This window comes from Rosa rugosa, chromosome 2 (genome assembly GCF_958449725.1).
Source record: "Rosa rugosa chromosome 2, drRosRugo1.1, whole genome shotgun sequence".
Classification (NCBI taxonomy): Eukaryota; Viridiplantae; Streptophyta; class Magnoliopsida; order Rosales; family Rosaceae; genus Rosa; species Rosa rugosa.
Window position 1 is genome coordinate 36,553,510 of NC_084821.1, and position 17,877 is coordinate 36,571,386.

The following is a 17,877-nucleotide window of genomic DNA, read 5'->3' on the forward strand; positions in this document are numbered from 1 at the left end:
AAGTTCAGATTATTACCTTGATTAAATCACTATAAATCGGAGTCAAAAGTGATTATTAAATTACTATAAATCTGAACCTCATTTGTTGAATGATCTCTTTCTCCTGAATAAAGTGATTATTAAATTACTATAAATCTGAACTCCAAATTTAATTTTGCCTGAGTCAGAACTAAAAAATAAAGTATTATTTGAATTAGAACAAATATTTAATAGATCATCAAGTTCATTAAAAGATCATAAATTACCAATGCCTGATACAAACATGATATTCGACTTAGATAATAGACTTTTAAGAGAAGAATTAGATTATGATTGCCATGAATTAAAACGTGAACATATGAATTTAGTTGCTCAATTAATCCACTAGCAACATATGAATTTGGGATTTTGTGTGTTTGGTTTTGAAGATACATAACCTTGTATCTTCTGCTGTCATTATAACGGGCAATTGTTTCCTGGGATCTCAAATATCACTAGATTCATACAATGTAAACTAAATTCTGAAAAATTCGTTTAGCACATATTTTTTGTTTCATCTAAACACATCTACCCCGCGGCATCACGCGGGTTCTCTTGCTAGTGATTACCCTTTGGAGGCTTGTTGGTTTGGCTATTTTGTGTTGCCTTTGGTTGGAACAGAATAACCAGATCCTGAAGAGAATGGGAGGTGGAGTTAATTGGAGTTATTTGCGATAGAATCGGATTCTTAGCCTCACTGCGGGCCTCTATTTCCAAACAGTAGAGACACCTTCTTACTCTTCTTAATTGGGCTGCTGTACATGTTGCAGTACCTGTCTTTTCTTGGAAAGTGGATGATTCTTCGCCTTGAAGGGGTTTAGGTGGTTTATGTTGCCCAATTCTGTGTAATTGTGGGGCTGTTCATGTTTGTAATCTTTTTAATTCAAATATCTTGTTTCCATCCAAAATAATAATAATAATAATAATCTCATGACTTTTTTTTTTTTTTTTTTTGAAAACTAGCATTACTCTTTAGGAGAATGTTGTAAGTTTAAACGAGTGTGGACCACGTTCACTGGTTTAATCATCAATTGATAGGTAGCATTGATAATGTGAAGAGCATTAGAGCATTCTACTGTGACATATCCAAGTGTGTTAAACTTGAGGCTACTGATCTGGGTTTCCTGTGTATACATCTTGCTGTGTTTGGTAATTGCATTCCTGCTTAGATTTGGAGCTTATCACCAATAATTTACTGATCTTGAGAGTAGAAGTTTAGGTAAACTGGAGGTTACTTATTGTAGATGTTGGGGTTCCAGAAATAATTCTTAATAGGGTCCTGTTAAGGTTCCAAGATTCTATCCTGTGCTGTTATGTCGTATGCTTGCACAATTGTACAGCTGATATGAACCATATTAGGTATTGAAAGCAACCTGGCTTTGCTTGGTAATTGGTTATGCAGGTTTTACTGAAACAGATACTTGCAAGCCTTTGTCTCGTTAGAAACAAATATGGAGTCTATGTAAACAGGTTGGATTCTTGGATCGTTGAAATGGTTCTTTCCAAAGTTGTTGAAAATAAATCTCCAAAGGTCATAATCTATTCTTCTGTTTGATAAAGCTTGTTGCTGGAAATGAGGGTTGATCTCTATTTTCTTTTTCTTTTTTTGTTAAAGCAATGGTGGATTGTCTTTTAAACTCCTATTTTCTAACTTTCAAAGATATATATTTTTTTTTCTGAGAACAATGATACCATTCACCCCATAGCATCATACTCCTCCCTCAGTCTTTTATCTTGCATATCTTTTTTTCTGGCATTTGATCATCAATCAGGATAGGACAATTTGTTGAGAATTTGATAACGATCACTAGCAACCATATCTGGTTCAACACAAGAAATAGTCTTTGTAGTAGCTTTGACACAGTAAGGACTTTTGAAAGATCTTTGAATGTTGGAGGATTTTGAAGGAGTTGAAGGAGACTTCGGCTGTGTAAATTGAATTGTAGATGTTGGGGTCCCAGAAAATAGGCTAAATAGGGTCCCTGCTAATGTTCCAGTATTCTATACTGTGTTGTATATATTGATGTCTATATGTCTTATGATTTCACGAGTTTACAATTTATATGAATTATATTAATGGGGTTAATTTCATTTTACTTCTCTGAACTTTACACCTTAAATCAATTGTGCCCTTGCATTTCAGATTTTATCACATGTATCCCTCTGCTCTCCAATTTAGCCAATCTTGTTCAATCATTAGTTTCCATGTCAATTAACTTGTAAAATGAAAACATAACTATGATAGGCTCCATGGTAGGATGATGATTCACTAATGTGGGATGCAAAATTATATCATAAGTGATTAGAATTTCAAAATATATCACACAATACTTGGCAAAAAGTTAAGGATTGGACAACATTGATTGAAATTGAAAGTACAGGGGTACTCGTGATGAAATTAGAAGTGTAAGGGCACATGTGATTTAGGATGTGAACACCAAGGAGGTAAAACAAAATTTGCTCTAATTTACTCTACAGCAAACATGTTGATATGAAACAGTAGGGAAAGTGTATTAAGCGTAGCTGTTTAGTTGAAGGATACGAAGCGTGCGTTAGATATAAACAGCCACAATTGTAGAGGATGTGGTGAAGTTGTTCTTATTGTGCAACTGTTGTTTCAGTTTCAATAACTGACTCTTCCTCTTTTGTCTTGCTTATGTTCTGAAAGCAGGTTTGAGTTTTTTTATATAAGCAGGTTTGGAGGTGGGAAGTTTTAGGACTAATTTAGGATTGTTGTGCCTTTAAAAAAAAAAAAAAAAGATTGCTGCTTTGTTGTGAGAATAATTAAATGTGAATCAAAACAGTTTCGTGTTTGGTAAATAATACTTTTAAAAGTATTGTTAGTACATAAAACAACTTCAAAGCGTGTTTTAATCAAAAACAGCTTCTACAAATAATTTTTAGGTTGTTTCAAAAATCTGATGCCAGTGACCTATAATTTCAATTATAGCTGTTTTTTATTTATTTGCCAAATATCATAAAATCTAATATTTTAGACAAAACATGATTTTTTAAAAAGCGAAGTAATCCCAAACGAAACCTTAGTATGAATGAGGAGCACTCCAACCACATCACACTCACACTAATGTGTGTAGAGACTAGCAATCCACTGGAGTTCATGTTGCTTCAAGTTTTAAACATCTCGTTAACTGATATGAGCATTAAAGTTTTAGAAGTTGTTTTTATATTTGATCAACTGGAAATAATCTCATCTAGGCAATCCTACAAAGATCAAGGACCACCCACAGGTCATCAAGAAGAAAAAAAAAAAAAAAATATCACCGACACCATTTTCACTGCACTCTTTGGAGCTAATTTCTGATATTCACAACAATAATTTTGTTTGCGAGTACTTTATTCATCGGGTTAAGAGGACTTTTTATTTTATAGTTAAAGACAATAAGTACTTTTGTGCGTGTGCGTGAGCGTGTGTTAAGAGTGTAGTAATTTTTAAGGTCGGCAAGGACCGAAGGACGATAAAGTCTTAAATATGTTGAATGAGTCTTGCCCAAAGACACAAAAAGATGAAGCAAATGGGAGCATAAACTCCTCAGTGGACCCATACCAAGTATGACCTGTTGTTACTTTTTCATTTACGCTACACCTGTCTTTATCTTACATTGCTTTCATGTTGACATGTTTACTTGATACCAAGACCACTAGATTTGTTGTGTTCTTTTTTTTGAGTGGATACCAGACTTCTTCTTGTTGTTCTGAAGGACATGTAATATCAATCGGTTACCAAAAGCAAAGCGACGTACGGATCAAGGTTTTAGATTCAAACTTATATTTTTGGGGGTCAAAAAACTAACACTATTTGGCAGCTCAATTTATTTATTAATAAAAACGAGTAAAACGTCACACATTAGATAATCTAACTCATAAAAACGAGTAAAACGTCACACATTAGGTAATTTAACTCATAATACAGTTGAAGGCACTCAATTGCGATACAATTAGTGAACCAGAAAGTCCTAGAGTTATTTGAACCCCATGAGTTCATTCCCGCTAAACAAATAAATTATATAAAATTTAAATGTTTTCCTTGCATTTATAATTAGGGGAGCTTTATGAATTTAAACTTGTGTAAATGTGTACTATATATATATATATACTAGATGGCCCCACACACTGTGTGTGAAAATTGAATTTTTTTTTTTTTTTTTAATAGGGAGTGGGTAGTTTTTTCATGGAATGATGAAAGTGGGTAATTTGATTATTTGTTTCTCATTTCACCTTTTTTTTTTATATTTTCTTTTATTTTGTAATTTGACTATATCACCCCTATCTGTTTTATGAGTTGTATAGTTTTTTAATATTTCAGGGTCATTTTGGTACATTTTTTCTGTTTTGGCTAACAAAGCCTTTTCTCTTAATAATAGTATATATATATATATATATAGGACCCTTCCACTAAGGTCTATATGAGTAGATCATCTCTGCAAATTTTCAGCTAAATTGATGATCGTTAAGGTATCGAACTAGATTAAATCAATCAACGAACCAAATCTATCCAACCTGAACCGTTCATGTTCATAATTGTAAATCGCAGTTTTGAATGCCTTAATAATTATAAATTTGGCTGAAAATTTGCAGAGATGATCTACTCATATATACCTAAAAACTAAACGGTTAAGATGTGGATATGCGATCGAAAAGTGAGTCTATTCAAGGAAATCCTTAGATTTTAAAATCTAAGGAGGTCCTTAGCATAGAAAGACTTATATATATATATATATATATATATATATATATATATATATATATATATATATTCAATAGCTGCATTCATACGGAAGAAATCGTTACAAGTGTTATAGATAATACAAAAAAGAGTGACTAACGACCCACTCATAACAAACGTTAAACTAACGAGCATGAACATAACTTTTTTAGTTTAAATATATACTAATTGAGCTATTAAATCTCCGATATATTATGAGGCTAGATCAATGGTCATTAATGACTCCTAATTAGGAGTTTTGCACTCTTTGGGAAACAAATATTGTTTAAGTTTTTTTTTTTTTTTTTTCCTTCTAGTTTTCTCAGTTGCCGTTGTATTTTAATTAAGTTTCATGTCGTATTTAACTTCACTTTCCTTGTAGAGGTCTTGTAAAACCTTAACAAATAGATGCCTAACAAATAACCTCAACGCGGGTATGAAGAGAAGAGGTAAACGAATAAATCTCCCAAATCCGCGTGCAAAGATTGGGTTTTGGGCACACTATATATCCATCTTATCATGCACTCGTGTCCCCTTCGCTGCCCCATATGACTCGGTCTTTGATTACACTATGTTTTCTACTTTATTATGTCCTCCATGCAAAAGAATAAGTCCATCACCTGATCACCCTTGACCAGAATATATTATATTTCTTGCTTTTATGTCCCATTCAATTTGCTTTTTGCTGCCTTTTATTTCTTCTTTTGTGTCAATGCTGATGGTTTTTGTTCGTTGTTTTGTACTGCGGTGCCACGGTAGTTTAGCTGTGACGTGTGGATTTAACAAATGGTATGATGTGAACTAAACTGGTTTGGATTACTATGGACAAAACGAGTATTTATTAGAAGTTTTAGTATAAAGAGTTATTACATATATTCAAGTACTTGGAGAATTTGGTTCGAGTCACAATGGGGTAGGAGTGAAATCTTTTGATTATCTTTTTAAAAAATAAAAAAAAAAAAAAAAAAAGTACTTGGAGAATTTGCTTCAACGAAAACGGCTATCTTATTTTTTAATTTTAATATTGAAAAGAATTACCATGTCTCTAGTGATTAGATAATTTTATTCTGAATCTATTGAAAAATCATTTATTCAAAGGAAAATAAAAATGAGATATCAACGAGTGTTGTTGTTGATTAAATTTTTATGCCTGGCCCCAAAATCAGTTGAGCCACGCGTATTAGTTATTAGCTCTTGGACAACCTTGTGTCACCATCTCTTATTGAATGGATTCTCCACTTGTTAGTGAAGATTTTATGACTCTGCTTGTAAATTTAGTCATGAAACTAGATTTGTGATGAAGACCCCATTAAAAACTATAGCAGGAGTGCACCTTACTTATAGGCTTATAGCGAGTGACTCGTGGAGGCTGCTTGGTTATATGACCAAAAATTTTCATATTTTAAAAATGCAAATTACAAAAATACCATCGATGCCCTAATACTTAATTAATTAATTAGGTAAGAAAGTCATTCATCTGTCATATCATTAGAATAGTTCGACAATCTGATCAAAGATCTTCTTCGCATTTCGGTATTGTGGATCATAAGCTTGTGAATTGAAAATTATTTTCTTTCTGGGTAAAACTATGATCCGTTAAATATTTTTCATATATGTCATATTTAACACCTTGAGGACTCATGTAGTAATTAGTAATTAGAAAAAAAATATTCGTTAAGGTAAATAAGATCCTCATTAGGGTAAAATAGGTTCCCATTTGAGTACGTAAGCCTTGAAAGTAGTAATTGTGTGTATGTTATATGTTAACATACGTACTATCGAATTTCCCTTTCTTTATAATGTGTGTTAAGCGTATATTAAAGCATGTCATATTATTCACAAGAGAGCTACTTAGGGTTTATTCACCCTCTGATAAAGGAGTGGCTATAGTCGTCTTCTCTGATAAGTGAGGCTGGAATTACAAGTTTAGCAGGGGAGGGCTAAATCTGCTATTGCATTTTTTTTTCTTCTCTGGAATGGAAGACGACATAACCCCGTAATGAATCCCAAATTTACCCTAGATCTCGTTTTTGAATTATTGCGATGAGAAATATCAAATACTACTTTCTGTAATTTAAAATGACATTTTTTATCAAAAAGAAAAAGAATACGTAAACCAAAGAAAAATACATAAGCCCCCCTCCCCCCCCCCCCCTCCCCAAAAAAAAAAAAAAAAAAAAAAAGGACATCTTTTACCTGAAGCCAAAACCGGAACTTAAGTTACCTAACTTAATTAACCTTTCACTACCTTAAGGATGGTAACAAATAGTGGTGTAGCGAGAAATTTTATTTAAGAGGGTCAAAACTAAGTAGTTATTAAACTAATGAAATCAATCTAATGTACTATAGACTTGTTTTTCAAATGGATTCGACTTGCCATTCCACAGTAATTCAAAACATTGATGGTTATCATTCTAAACTTCTTTTAGTTTTATCATTGAAATTTTAAGTAAACTAATTATCAAATGTTGGAATTTGATACTTTTAGCTATGACCTATGAATAATCCGGTTTAACCACTGCAAGTGGCCTAGTGGTTCTTGCCTAGTTGGGTGTGCTCCCCAACCTAGGTTCGAATCCCGAAGCTGTCAAAGTGGCCAGGCACTGTGCTGCAATGCACAGTTGGAGCATTTCACATGCGCCGAAGGGGTTTATCTTGGGCCTAGGAAGCCTTTGGGTTCCCCTTAACAAAGTCAAAAAAAAAAAAAAAGAATAATCCGGTTTGCCTAGCATGATTTCAAAAAGAAAGTTGGAGATTGATTGGTAATAATTTGATTATTTCCACAGAAATATAAATGTGGGATTGACTGATGCTGGAATTTGATACTTTTAAGCTATGACCTATTTCCATAGAAAAATCGAACGATGCGTGTTGCTTGCGTCTTGCGAGTTGCGGCCGCGTAGCCAGGTGCCCAGCCAAAAAAAGACAAAAGTTAATAATTAAGCCAGAATTAGACAAACAGAAATATGTGCGACCAAAAAGTATAAATATAAAAAGATGCAGCCCTGTTTTAACTTTTAAGGAGTGGAGTTAATGGTTGTACTTATCAAATCTACCTCAATTGTAGAAAAAGAAAAACATTCATTCAATGATTCAACTTTGTTACTTGAATAAGGGAGGCTTGGAGTTGGAGGCATGGTGGAATAATTAGCCAAGTATAACTCTATCTAGAATTCAGATTTTATATTAATTTTGATGTACAAACAGTAACAGACTACAAACTATATTTGCCGAATTTGGTATTTTTTTTAAAAAAAAAATTATTAATTAATTTATTTTCTTATCAGGATTTGATTGAAATACATTTGGTACTATACTATGACTTATGAAATCTTTATTTAATTTCTTTTAAGTTTAATTTGTATCACTTATTTAAAACCTAATAGTTAAACATACTAAAAGTTCCCAGCTCATCCCAAGCCTCGTAATTTTGTTTACCTTGAGCCTTTGAATTCTCACTTCTCAGGGCCGCCCTTGATGAAGATTAGTAGTTACTAGTTTACCAAAGAAATTAGGATGGTGTTTTTACTAAATTCAATTCCTTATATATTCGCTTTAATTTTATTTGGCATAAATGCTGAAACAGACGGCTCTGAATTTAGTGATAATTGTTGGGTTGTATACCAACTTGCAGTTGCTTAAATTGACCCCTTAACTTGCAAAAACTATTAAATTACACTCATTTCTGAGAATGTTATAAATCATGAATCGAATCAACATATTAACTAGAATTTACCACAAAATAAAAATAATTATTAACTTCAATGGTAACATTATTGGGAAAAATTGAAAGATCATTAATGTTGGAAAAGTTAAAGTGAACAATTTGGGGGTTGGGGCTGTTGGACTCTTTCCCACTTAAAAATTCCACCGAACTATAAATTGTTCACTAACAATCTGATATATATATATATATATATATAGGATTTTTCTCAGGTAAGAATGTCCTTAGTTTTTCTTATGGAACGGATTTACTGTTTTCACCCACTTTCCGATCACATTTTCACATCTTAACCGTTCAGTTTTTAGGTCCTAATGTATGGATCACCTCTGCAAAATTTCAGTCAATTTGGTGATCGTTAAGGCGTCCAAAACTGCAATTTACACGAACGAACCGAATCTGTCGAACCGGAACCGTTCGTTTACATTGTTGTAATTTGCAGTTTTGGATGCCTTAATGATCACCAAATTGGCTGAAATTTTGCAAAGGTGATCCATACATTAGGACCTAAAAACTGAACGGTTAAGATGTGAAAATGTGATCGGAAAGTGGGTGAAAACAGTAAATCCGTTCCATAAGAAAAACTAAGGACATCCTTACCTGAGAAAAATCCTATATATATATATATATATATATATATATATATATATATATATATATTGTTTATCTGAAAAACAGTTTTTAAAGGATTGTGCGAAATAATGACATAACTAATTAAATTAAGGATTAAATTTTGTTTAGTCCCTGTACTCTGACCATTTTTTCGTTTCAGTCCCTGACATTCTTATTTAATCTGAAAAGTCCCTGAGATCATAATTTCCGTATAATAGGTCCTCACCTTCCAATTATTCCGTTAACAGGCTGACGTGGCACAAAGTTAGACGCTTACTATCTACCATGTAAGCGTGGTAGATAGTAAAATGTCAAGAATAGCCCTGACTCTTCTTTTTATGATTGAAGTTACCCTTTTTACATCTTCCCCAATCGATCAGATCCCTAATTTTAGCCCCAAATATCTGAGAATTAGGTTGGAACCACAATGCCCAACTTGGAACCATAATGAAACTGAAAGCAAAATTGCAGACCCACCAAGATGCCAGCTTCATCTGCGCACAACAAGGCACCAAAAAAATCGAATTGAGGTCGTCGACGAGAGGTGATGGGAACACAGGAGAAGCGGGAGTGATGCTGGTATGATTGAAGGTAGGTTGTGGTGGTATGATCGGAGGTAGAGATGGCGACTGAAACCGGGTGTCTGAAACGGTGTCAATAGTTGTCGATGTTGGAAGATTCCATCTGGTGAGTCAGCACAGGCGCCGGAGAAGCCGGGTCCGATCTGGTACGGTGGGAATCTGGGTCGAACATCGATGGTCAGAGCGCCGGTGGTCTGGATCGAGGAACGACGGCAGGAAAAGATGTCGTGGTGGTCTTTGAGGGTCGAGTCTGCAGCTCGGCGACTGGTCTGGTATGGGTCTGAGTACAGTATTAGATCTGGTATGGGTATGGGCACTCAATGAAGACGAACTCTGTCATCTAGTCTGTCACAATTTCCATTGTCGAAATTGCAAATTGCTGGAGTTTGATCCGAATCAGCGACTGGTTTGGAGACATTGGGCAAAAGATTGATGCTTTGAGCTCCATTTGCTACAGATTTTGCTCACTTGGGCCATTTTGGTGTTTCTGGGTCTCTAAATTCAGAGAGATTGCTCACCTTGGTCCCTTTAAACTTCTGCAAGGCTTGTTTCGATGATGATGTCAAGGAGGGGGGCAAAGTTTGCTTGTAGTGTGACACTACCTATGATGGTATCTCTTTTACTTGGATTTCTCTATTCTATGTTCATGTTTTAGAAGTTCAATTCTGCTTGCAAGGATTGATGTGTTTTGTATGAAATAAATGCAATCGATGTTTAAATCTTCTTTGAAGAAGATAGGTCTGGTAGTAATTGAGGGTTGGTGTTGATTGTAATGGGATTGTGGTTGGGCTCGGAGAGAGAGCTTGGTGGTGGTTATGGTGGTTTGGGTGTGAAGAAGAAGAAGGTAGTAAGGAAAAAAAAAAGGAATAAAAGAAATTAAAAAGGAGAAAATGAATGGAGTAATAACATAGGGTTATATTGGACAATTTACAGGTTAAATGACATGCAAACTGCTGAGGTGGCGTGGCTTGGAGTGCCACATCAGCAACTTAACGGCTCAACTTGACGGAATTTTAACGGCGAGGACCTATTAGACGGAAATTATGACCTCAGGGACTTTTCAGATTAAATGAGAATGTGAGGGACTGAAACGAAAAAATGGTCAGAGTACAGAGACTAAACATAATTTAATCCTTAAATTACAAAAAAAGAAGAGTGAATCATATTATAACCTAGTATCTCACTGCCCTGAAATCCTTAACAACTCAACGGGTGGAAGTGCTCAAAAAAAAAAAAATTTGTTTGCTTTTGTGGATGCAGATAATAGAGCCTTCAAAAAGTAGCATTGTGGCAATGGTGCAAGACAAGGGGGGCGTCTGACCGGTTCAAAAGAGGTTTTTTTTATAGAGTTATGGTATGAGGTCACCGCAATCATCATTTAAACTTAGAGTTTATTTTCCAACAAGCGCGTGGAAGACTCCACCAAACCCCAAAGTCCCCCCAACTTTTTCCAATTTCACTCTCCCTATATATACCTCTCCAACCCAAACTCAGACTAAACATAAATGATCATCACCTAGTTACAAAACTAAGATAAAACAAGACTGCAACAATGCATCAAGCACCCACAACAGGCTTTCGTTTCTACCCAACTGAAGAAGAACTCATCTCCTTCTACCTCCTCAACAAGCTCGAATCCAAGAACCAAGACAGCATTCGCCGCGTCATCCCAGACCTTGACATTTACAGCACCGAGCCATGGGAGCTCCCAAGTACGTACGTCCTACACTTCAATCCACTCAAACTAATCCCACCAAAGCTTGGGGGTGAATCCAAGTAGCTACCTTGTTAGTACATTCGTACCAAAACTAACCATTTATGTGTTTGTTTTCTATCGTACTATTGCAGATTATGCAGCGGAGCTGTGCCGTGGAGACACCGAGCAGTGGTTCTTCTTTACGCCGAGGCAGCAACGAGAAGCGCAAGGTGGGAGACCTAACCGGACTACGGCTTCCGGCTACTGGAAGACAACTGGCTCTCCTGGGTATGTTTACTCCTCGGGTAATCGGGTCATTGGAGTGAAGAAAACCATGGTTTTCTACAAAGGGAAAGCTCCGACGGGAAGAAAGACCAAGTGGAAGATGAATGAGTACAGAGCCATTGAAGAAACAGCAGCTCCCTCAGCTACCACTAGTAATAGTGCTAGTACTGCTATCATTCCCAAGGTGTGTTTATCTAAAAAATTGGAACTCACCAAATTTTGAATAATTACACATTTTGACTTATTTTCCCACCCTTAATATAATTACCCACTTTGGACAAATTCTTTCTGTCCTTTAATTTTTCGCCAACTCTTTGAAACCTTTTGCTCTCTTCCGTACAATATTTGGTGACGTTTTCTTGTCTTTTACTATATACAGTTGAGGCATGAATTCCGACTGTGCCGGGTGTACATAGTATCGGGGAGTTCTCGAGCATTTGACAGGCGCCCGCTAGAAGGAAGCGGAGATGCATCACATCGACGAAGTGATAATTTAACGGGGGCAAGTGCTTCTTCATCTCACCAGGCAGCAATGGTAGCAGAGAAAACAAGCTCATCATCTGATACTCGTTCAAATTCAGGAGACCGAGCTGATTTCCAAGCAGAGAATAATCAATGGGAAATGGATGATGATCTTCAACAACCTCTATGGGAATGGGAGCAGCTAAACTTACTCTAAAGCTGGCATTCAGAATTCGATAGCACTCACGTGTATGTCTGAGTATCAAATGATCGTATTTAAAGTTTAAGTATGACAAGTTCGATGCGAAAAAGTTCAAACCTACACTTATGATCGTGCATACAGTTCAACGAATGTTCAATTTGAAGGAGCAATTATTGATAGGCATAACTTTTTTTTTTTTTTTTTTTGAGAATAGGCATAACTTAATTTAGGTGTAGTTACTTTTTAATTATTTTTTATCGTAATTTAAGTGTAATTAAATTTCAATTTTTTTCACACTTACCTTAATTTGTAAAAGTGAGTGATGAGTAACCATCACCAGTCACCACACATCTATCGGGAGGGCAACCAAGCTGCAGATGCTCTTGCTAACATGGGTCTCTCTTCTACTGGTTTAACATGGTGGGACATACCCCCAGATCTTATTCGTTCTCATTGTCGGAAGGACTCCTTGGGGTTGCCTAATTTTCGTGTTCGTTAGTTACGCTTTCTTCTTGTATTTATCATTTGTTTTCTCTTCCAATTGTTTTCTTTGGGGGAGTTTTGGTTTTATGTCCCCTCCTCCCTTTTGTACTTTTCTTTTCTTTTCTTCGAAATAAAATTCAATAGGGGGTGAGCCGTCTAGGCTATTTCTCTGTTTATCGGAAAAAAAAAAAAGTGAGTGATGGGTAAAAATAATACTTTCATAAGAAGAAAGTAACCATTTCAAAAGTTTAATAATGGAAGAAAATATGTATTGACAGAATCTAAGACGTGTTCAATTTCCCACCTATCATTATGTTTGGCTTGAAGCCTGGTGGTTGAATGTCTTCAAGAGAAAAAAAAAAAATTCTAACCTTGTCCCACCGGGTGTGCCAAAATGTTTGGCTCCAATTTTGCTGCAGCTAGTCAACAGTCTCTTTTCTGCGCGGGCATGCCAGCACTGTTCGGGTGCGGTCGTCGGGGGTGTCCCTTGACCTGACTTCTTTTGAGCGATTATGGACGAGGAGAGCACCAACCTCGTCGTGGGATTCTTTGTGCCTCGTGGTGAGGACTTTGCTGAAGTTTCTTCTTGTTCACAAGTCGATACTCAATATTGCAGATTGAGCAGAGCGAAATCACCGGGAAATGTTGAGATCTTGCTAAAGCGTGACTTTAGCTTGGCTGGGTTGCTAGGGCGTTACCCTTGCTTGGCTGGTTCTGTAACCGTTGTGGTCGCGGCACTACCGTCGGCTCCCGAGGAGACTAGGACCGAAGCACGTTGACAGAGGGTTTGGTGGCACTGAAAGTCGGCTTCTGAGAAGACTAGGACTAGGAGTGAGATCACCGCTAAGAGAAAGAGAAGGAGAGGAGTTGCTCTTAGAGAGGTTTGCTCTAGAGAGAACTTAGATCATCTTAGAGATGTTTTGATGTTGTGTTGTGAATGTGTGTTTTAGAATGAGAAGAGAAGGTGTTTATATAGGGAAGAAAAAGAAGAGTGAAATGATGAGTGGAAGAAAAATAATGAAAGTGGAATATGAAAGTGATTTGTAAAATATGGAAAAGATAGAGAAATGATGAAATGAAAGCAAGGCATGAAGGTGCAACAACATGGAAGTGATGATGATTTATTAAAGAGATTGTCTTGAAAAATATATCCAAGGAAAAGAAGAAAAGCATCTAGCTTTCTTCATGTGGGTAGGAAACATGAACATGTGAATATTGAGCTGGTTTTAGGTCAGTTTCTGCCCCTTTATTCCTTCAATTATTTCTCCAACAAGCATTCCGAATTTCACTATGACCTCTTCATAAAAAATGTTCCATTATGAGTGTAGATCACCCTGGCAAAATTTCAGAATTTTTGGTATTATGGTTGGGCCGAAAACGCTGCTGGACCTCTTACAGGTCCAGTTTTCCAGTTTTGCTTCTGTAGAAAATTGGGCTGATTGTTTGAAGGCCTTCCACTCAAAAAAAACTCTTGCACTCTTCATAAGAAATGATCCTTGGGCTGTCTAGAATGGATCTGGAAAGTTTCAGCACATTTCGATTTCATTTGGTTAGTCTGCCACCCCTCCTTCCTTGTCTAGCTCGGTTTTTTCTAGCCGAAGTAGGAAAATATGCTAAAGTTGACTTGTCATACTTCCATAGTAGGCTTTATTTAGCCTCTAAATATATATTTCGAGCTTGTCGACAATATATAGCTTGAGCCACTGATATTGGCTCAATTTCTCCAAGACGTGCCTTGTCAGGCCAAAATGTTCATTTTGGGTCCAAACACATTATTTAGTTGGGCTAACTTTGGCTTTATTCAATTTGCAAATTCACTTCCCACTTTGATGGTCTATTTGTTGGAGAAGATTGCTCATTTGAGGACCGATTTAGCGCTTCCTTTAGAATTTCGTGATACAATTTGTCATCGATACCCACAGTACTTTAAAGTTGTTGCAACTGCGAGAGGTCCAGCATTAGAATTAACTCATTGGGATCCTGAGCTTGCTGTATCAGCTGCTGAGTTATCTGAAGAGGAAAATCGTGCTAGAGAATTAGAAGAGAGGAATTTGATTATAGATAGGCCTCTCAAGTTCAATAAACTAAAGTTACCAAGGGGTCTTAATCTTTCCAAGGGTGAGATGAGGAGAATATGTCTGTTCAGATATGTCTGTATAGAGACATCCCTTATGTATCCCCTTACTATGATTTCTCGGGGCTGAGGTCAGGTACGTACAATTGAGAAAGAGAAACATGCTTGTGCAGTTGTCCATGAGATCTTCAGCCTTACTGTGGAGAAGAAAACTCATGTAGATCACCTTACTCATTTCCGCGAGGAGTTCAGGTTTTCTCAACAGGTCAGGGGAATGCCTGACATGTTTTATATCTCGTTGAAAGGAGATAGGGAAGCATACCGTGATTCTCAATTGATAGACAAGGATCGTCTGCTGATTATAAAAGAGAAGCTTCGATCTATTATTGCAGTTCCACGGTATCCTAGAAGGGGTACTCCCAATAGAGAGGCAGATGGTGCTGAAGGAACCAATGAGGCACAAGATGGAACTGTTGATGAGGGAGAGGAATGGTCTGATACTGATAACTTTATGAGTGATGAAGATGATGAGTTTGATGATGATGATGATGTAGATGATTGGAGTGATGAAGATGAAGATACACCCCCAGATTTCAACGAAGATGGGAAAACATTAAACAATGAACCGAGCAAACCAATTAATCAAGAAGGCTATTCGACAGAGAATGACGAGAGGATGCTTGTTCCAGTGTTGCCAGATGGTCGGCCAAGAGGACGCTGGTAAATTGACATATCTAATCTGGCCCGAAGATATCCACTGAGAGTGCTCGTTACTTTCTTTTGGCCCGAACTATTTGTGTTTGTCCTATTTGAAGGGGAATTCAACATAGTATCTCCACAGCTCTGCAACCTGCTTTAAGTGCAAAGCCTATATCCTTTTTCTCATCCTTGAGGTTCAGAAAAGTGTTTCTTGGAATACAAAGGCATCGATCCGCATAATGTCTTATATTCCTTTTGCCTTATGTAATAGAATTAGATTATTATGTACTCTTAATTAAGTTTAATTAGGTCATCTACTGTTTCAGTTCTTTTCTTTTCCAACATTTATATTCATGTCAAACTTCATATGGCACACACACACCAGATGGACATTGTGGACTGGAATAGAGTTCATGCAGCAAACCACAAAGGTCGTCTGATTGCTGTTCAGGTGTCATGTACCAATCTACCAGCCTACCAGGGTTGCAGCAATGAGGCAAAGTGTCAGGAGAGCTTGTGAGAAACAAACTACCGTATTGCTGAGGTGAGGCTCTAATTCTTTTTCATACTCTTAAGAGTTATTTGGAGGAGATTTTCATTGGCTATAAAATGTTGTCCCAAATGGTCAAACCTAAAAAATGATTATAGCATCCACTTAATAGCACCCTAGCTTAAGTGCCTGCCATGCATTTTATGGTATGTTTTCCCTCGGTAAAGTTTTATTCTTACAGTCCTTAGTCGCTGAAATTAAAATTTTCTTCTATAAATGAATTTGCAGACCTGATGATAAACCCAATTTTGTTACAAAACTAAATTTTTTTTTATCAGTCATGGCCTTGAAAGTTAATTTTGAAACCTGAGAATTAACATTTCACTGCGTGGGCTAAAATAAACTATACAATAGGCTCTAAACCATCACTAGCTACTCGTATTTAGACCTGCTCTGTCATTTGGACTATAGGTAAGGTAACTGGCTGCATTTGCGCTTCACATGTTATCTTTTGGTTTCTTTTCCCAGCAAATATTTATGATTTGGTGCCCCAAATTTGTAATTGGCATCTCTTTATATGTTGGACTTTAGTTATTACTGTAGACTGCATACCTGCACTTGTAGAGCCAGTGCCACCTGCGACTAATGTTGAAGAATGAGAGTTCAGCATCATCTGATGCTCTTTTTTCTTTTTTAAATGATCAAAAGGCTTTGCTAATTTGCTAGTTGTGCCACATGAACTTGGTACTGATCTGGATTTCCCTCTTTTTTTGTTGGTCAAAAGGCTGTCCTTTTTTGCTAGTCAGATTCTGTTTAGGTTTGGTTTTTATGTGGATTCTTATGTTTTTCTCTTGCTTAGTTTGTTACTGTGCTCAGAGCGAGGAAGAATAGTATGGTATCAATGACAAATTGGCATTTACTGTCAAGTATCATGTTATGACAGAAAAAGCAAGAATTATGGGATTTGAACCATTTATCAACTCAGGATTTCCTTTTCTACTAAATAGTTCATTCTTGCTGAATCTTATGAAGTATCAAGTCTTATAGTTTTATTTTTTATTTTTACTGTTAATTAATGTCTACAGTGTTAAACATATATATGAAAGGAAATGAAATGTTTCAAACACTTGTTTAACTACCTGTAATTGACAGGAAGCACACAATAATAAACTGTCACTCTCCTCAAGAAGTTGCCGAGAAACAAGAGATCATATTCACATGAGATCAAATTCCAGGTGAGCTCCTAAATTCACTATATAGCTCAATTTACTGTGAATTGATTATATTTTAGCACTTACTGGGGGACATTAGCATTTTTAGCTTGCATCGGTAGTTTTGAGTGGATGCTGATAGAACATGGTCTTTCATGTATGGAGGGATGCTTGAATACGGTTTCTATTACTATTACAACCAAGGGCAGGCATAGAGGAAGCTTGGAGCTTCTACCATGTAGAGGGTTGAGATAAGGGGAACCTGCTTCTCCTTTTCTTTCCCCCCTATTAGTAGATGCACTAATTATGCTTATGTTGATTAACTTATTTCATTTTCTAGTGTGTATGCCCCATAGCTTAATCTGATAGATTTGTAGTGGATAGAGGATAAATACAAGTGTCCTATCTTCATTTTGACGATGCACCATTTCCTTCATCACAGGAAGAAGGAAAAGCTAGGTTACACTGGTCATATTGTTCGGTTGTAGGACTTTCATTACCTTCAAATCTTGGAAATAATATGCTAAAAATGTGATATTGGGTATCCACGTAGAAGGGGATAGGCAAGTGTCTTTAATCTTAATGACTGAATCCCGGTGTGAGACCGGTCTAGGGCCTTT

General features: G+C 36.4%; 1 protein-coding gene and 1 pseudogene across 1 annotated transcript; both read left to right on the forward strand.

The window, feature by feature from the left end:
• The first annotated feature begins 11,145 nt into the window (after window positions 1-11,145).
• On the forward strand, window positions 11,146-12,957 carry LOC133733045 (NAC domain-containing protein 90-like). The gene is made up of 3 exons (XM_062160654.1): window positions 11,146-11,367; window positions 11,504-11,820; window positions 12,016-12,957. The coding sequence occupies exons 1-3, from the start codon at window positions 11,208-11,210 to the stop codon at window positions 12,313-12,315; spliced, it is 777 nt and encodes a 258-aa protein (XP_062016638.1). The 5' UTR covers window positions 11,146-11,207; the 3' UTR covers window positions 12,316-12,957.
• Window positions 12,958-14,587: 1,630 nt separating this feature from the next.
• Window positions 14,588-15,885, forward strand: LOC133733044 (protein WHAT'S THIS FACTOR 1 homolog, chloroplastic-like; annotated as a pseudogene).
• The last annotated feature ends 1,992 nt before the right edge of the window (window positions 15,886-17,877 follow it).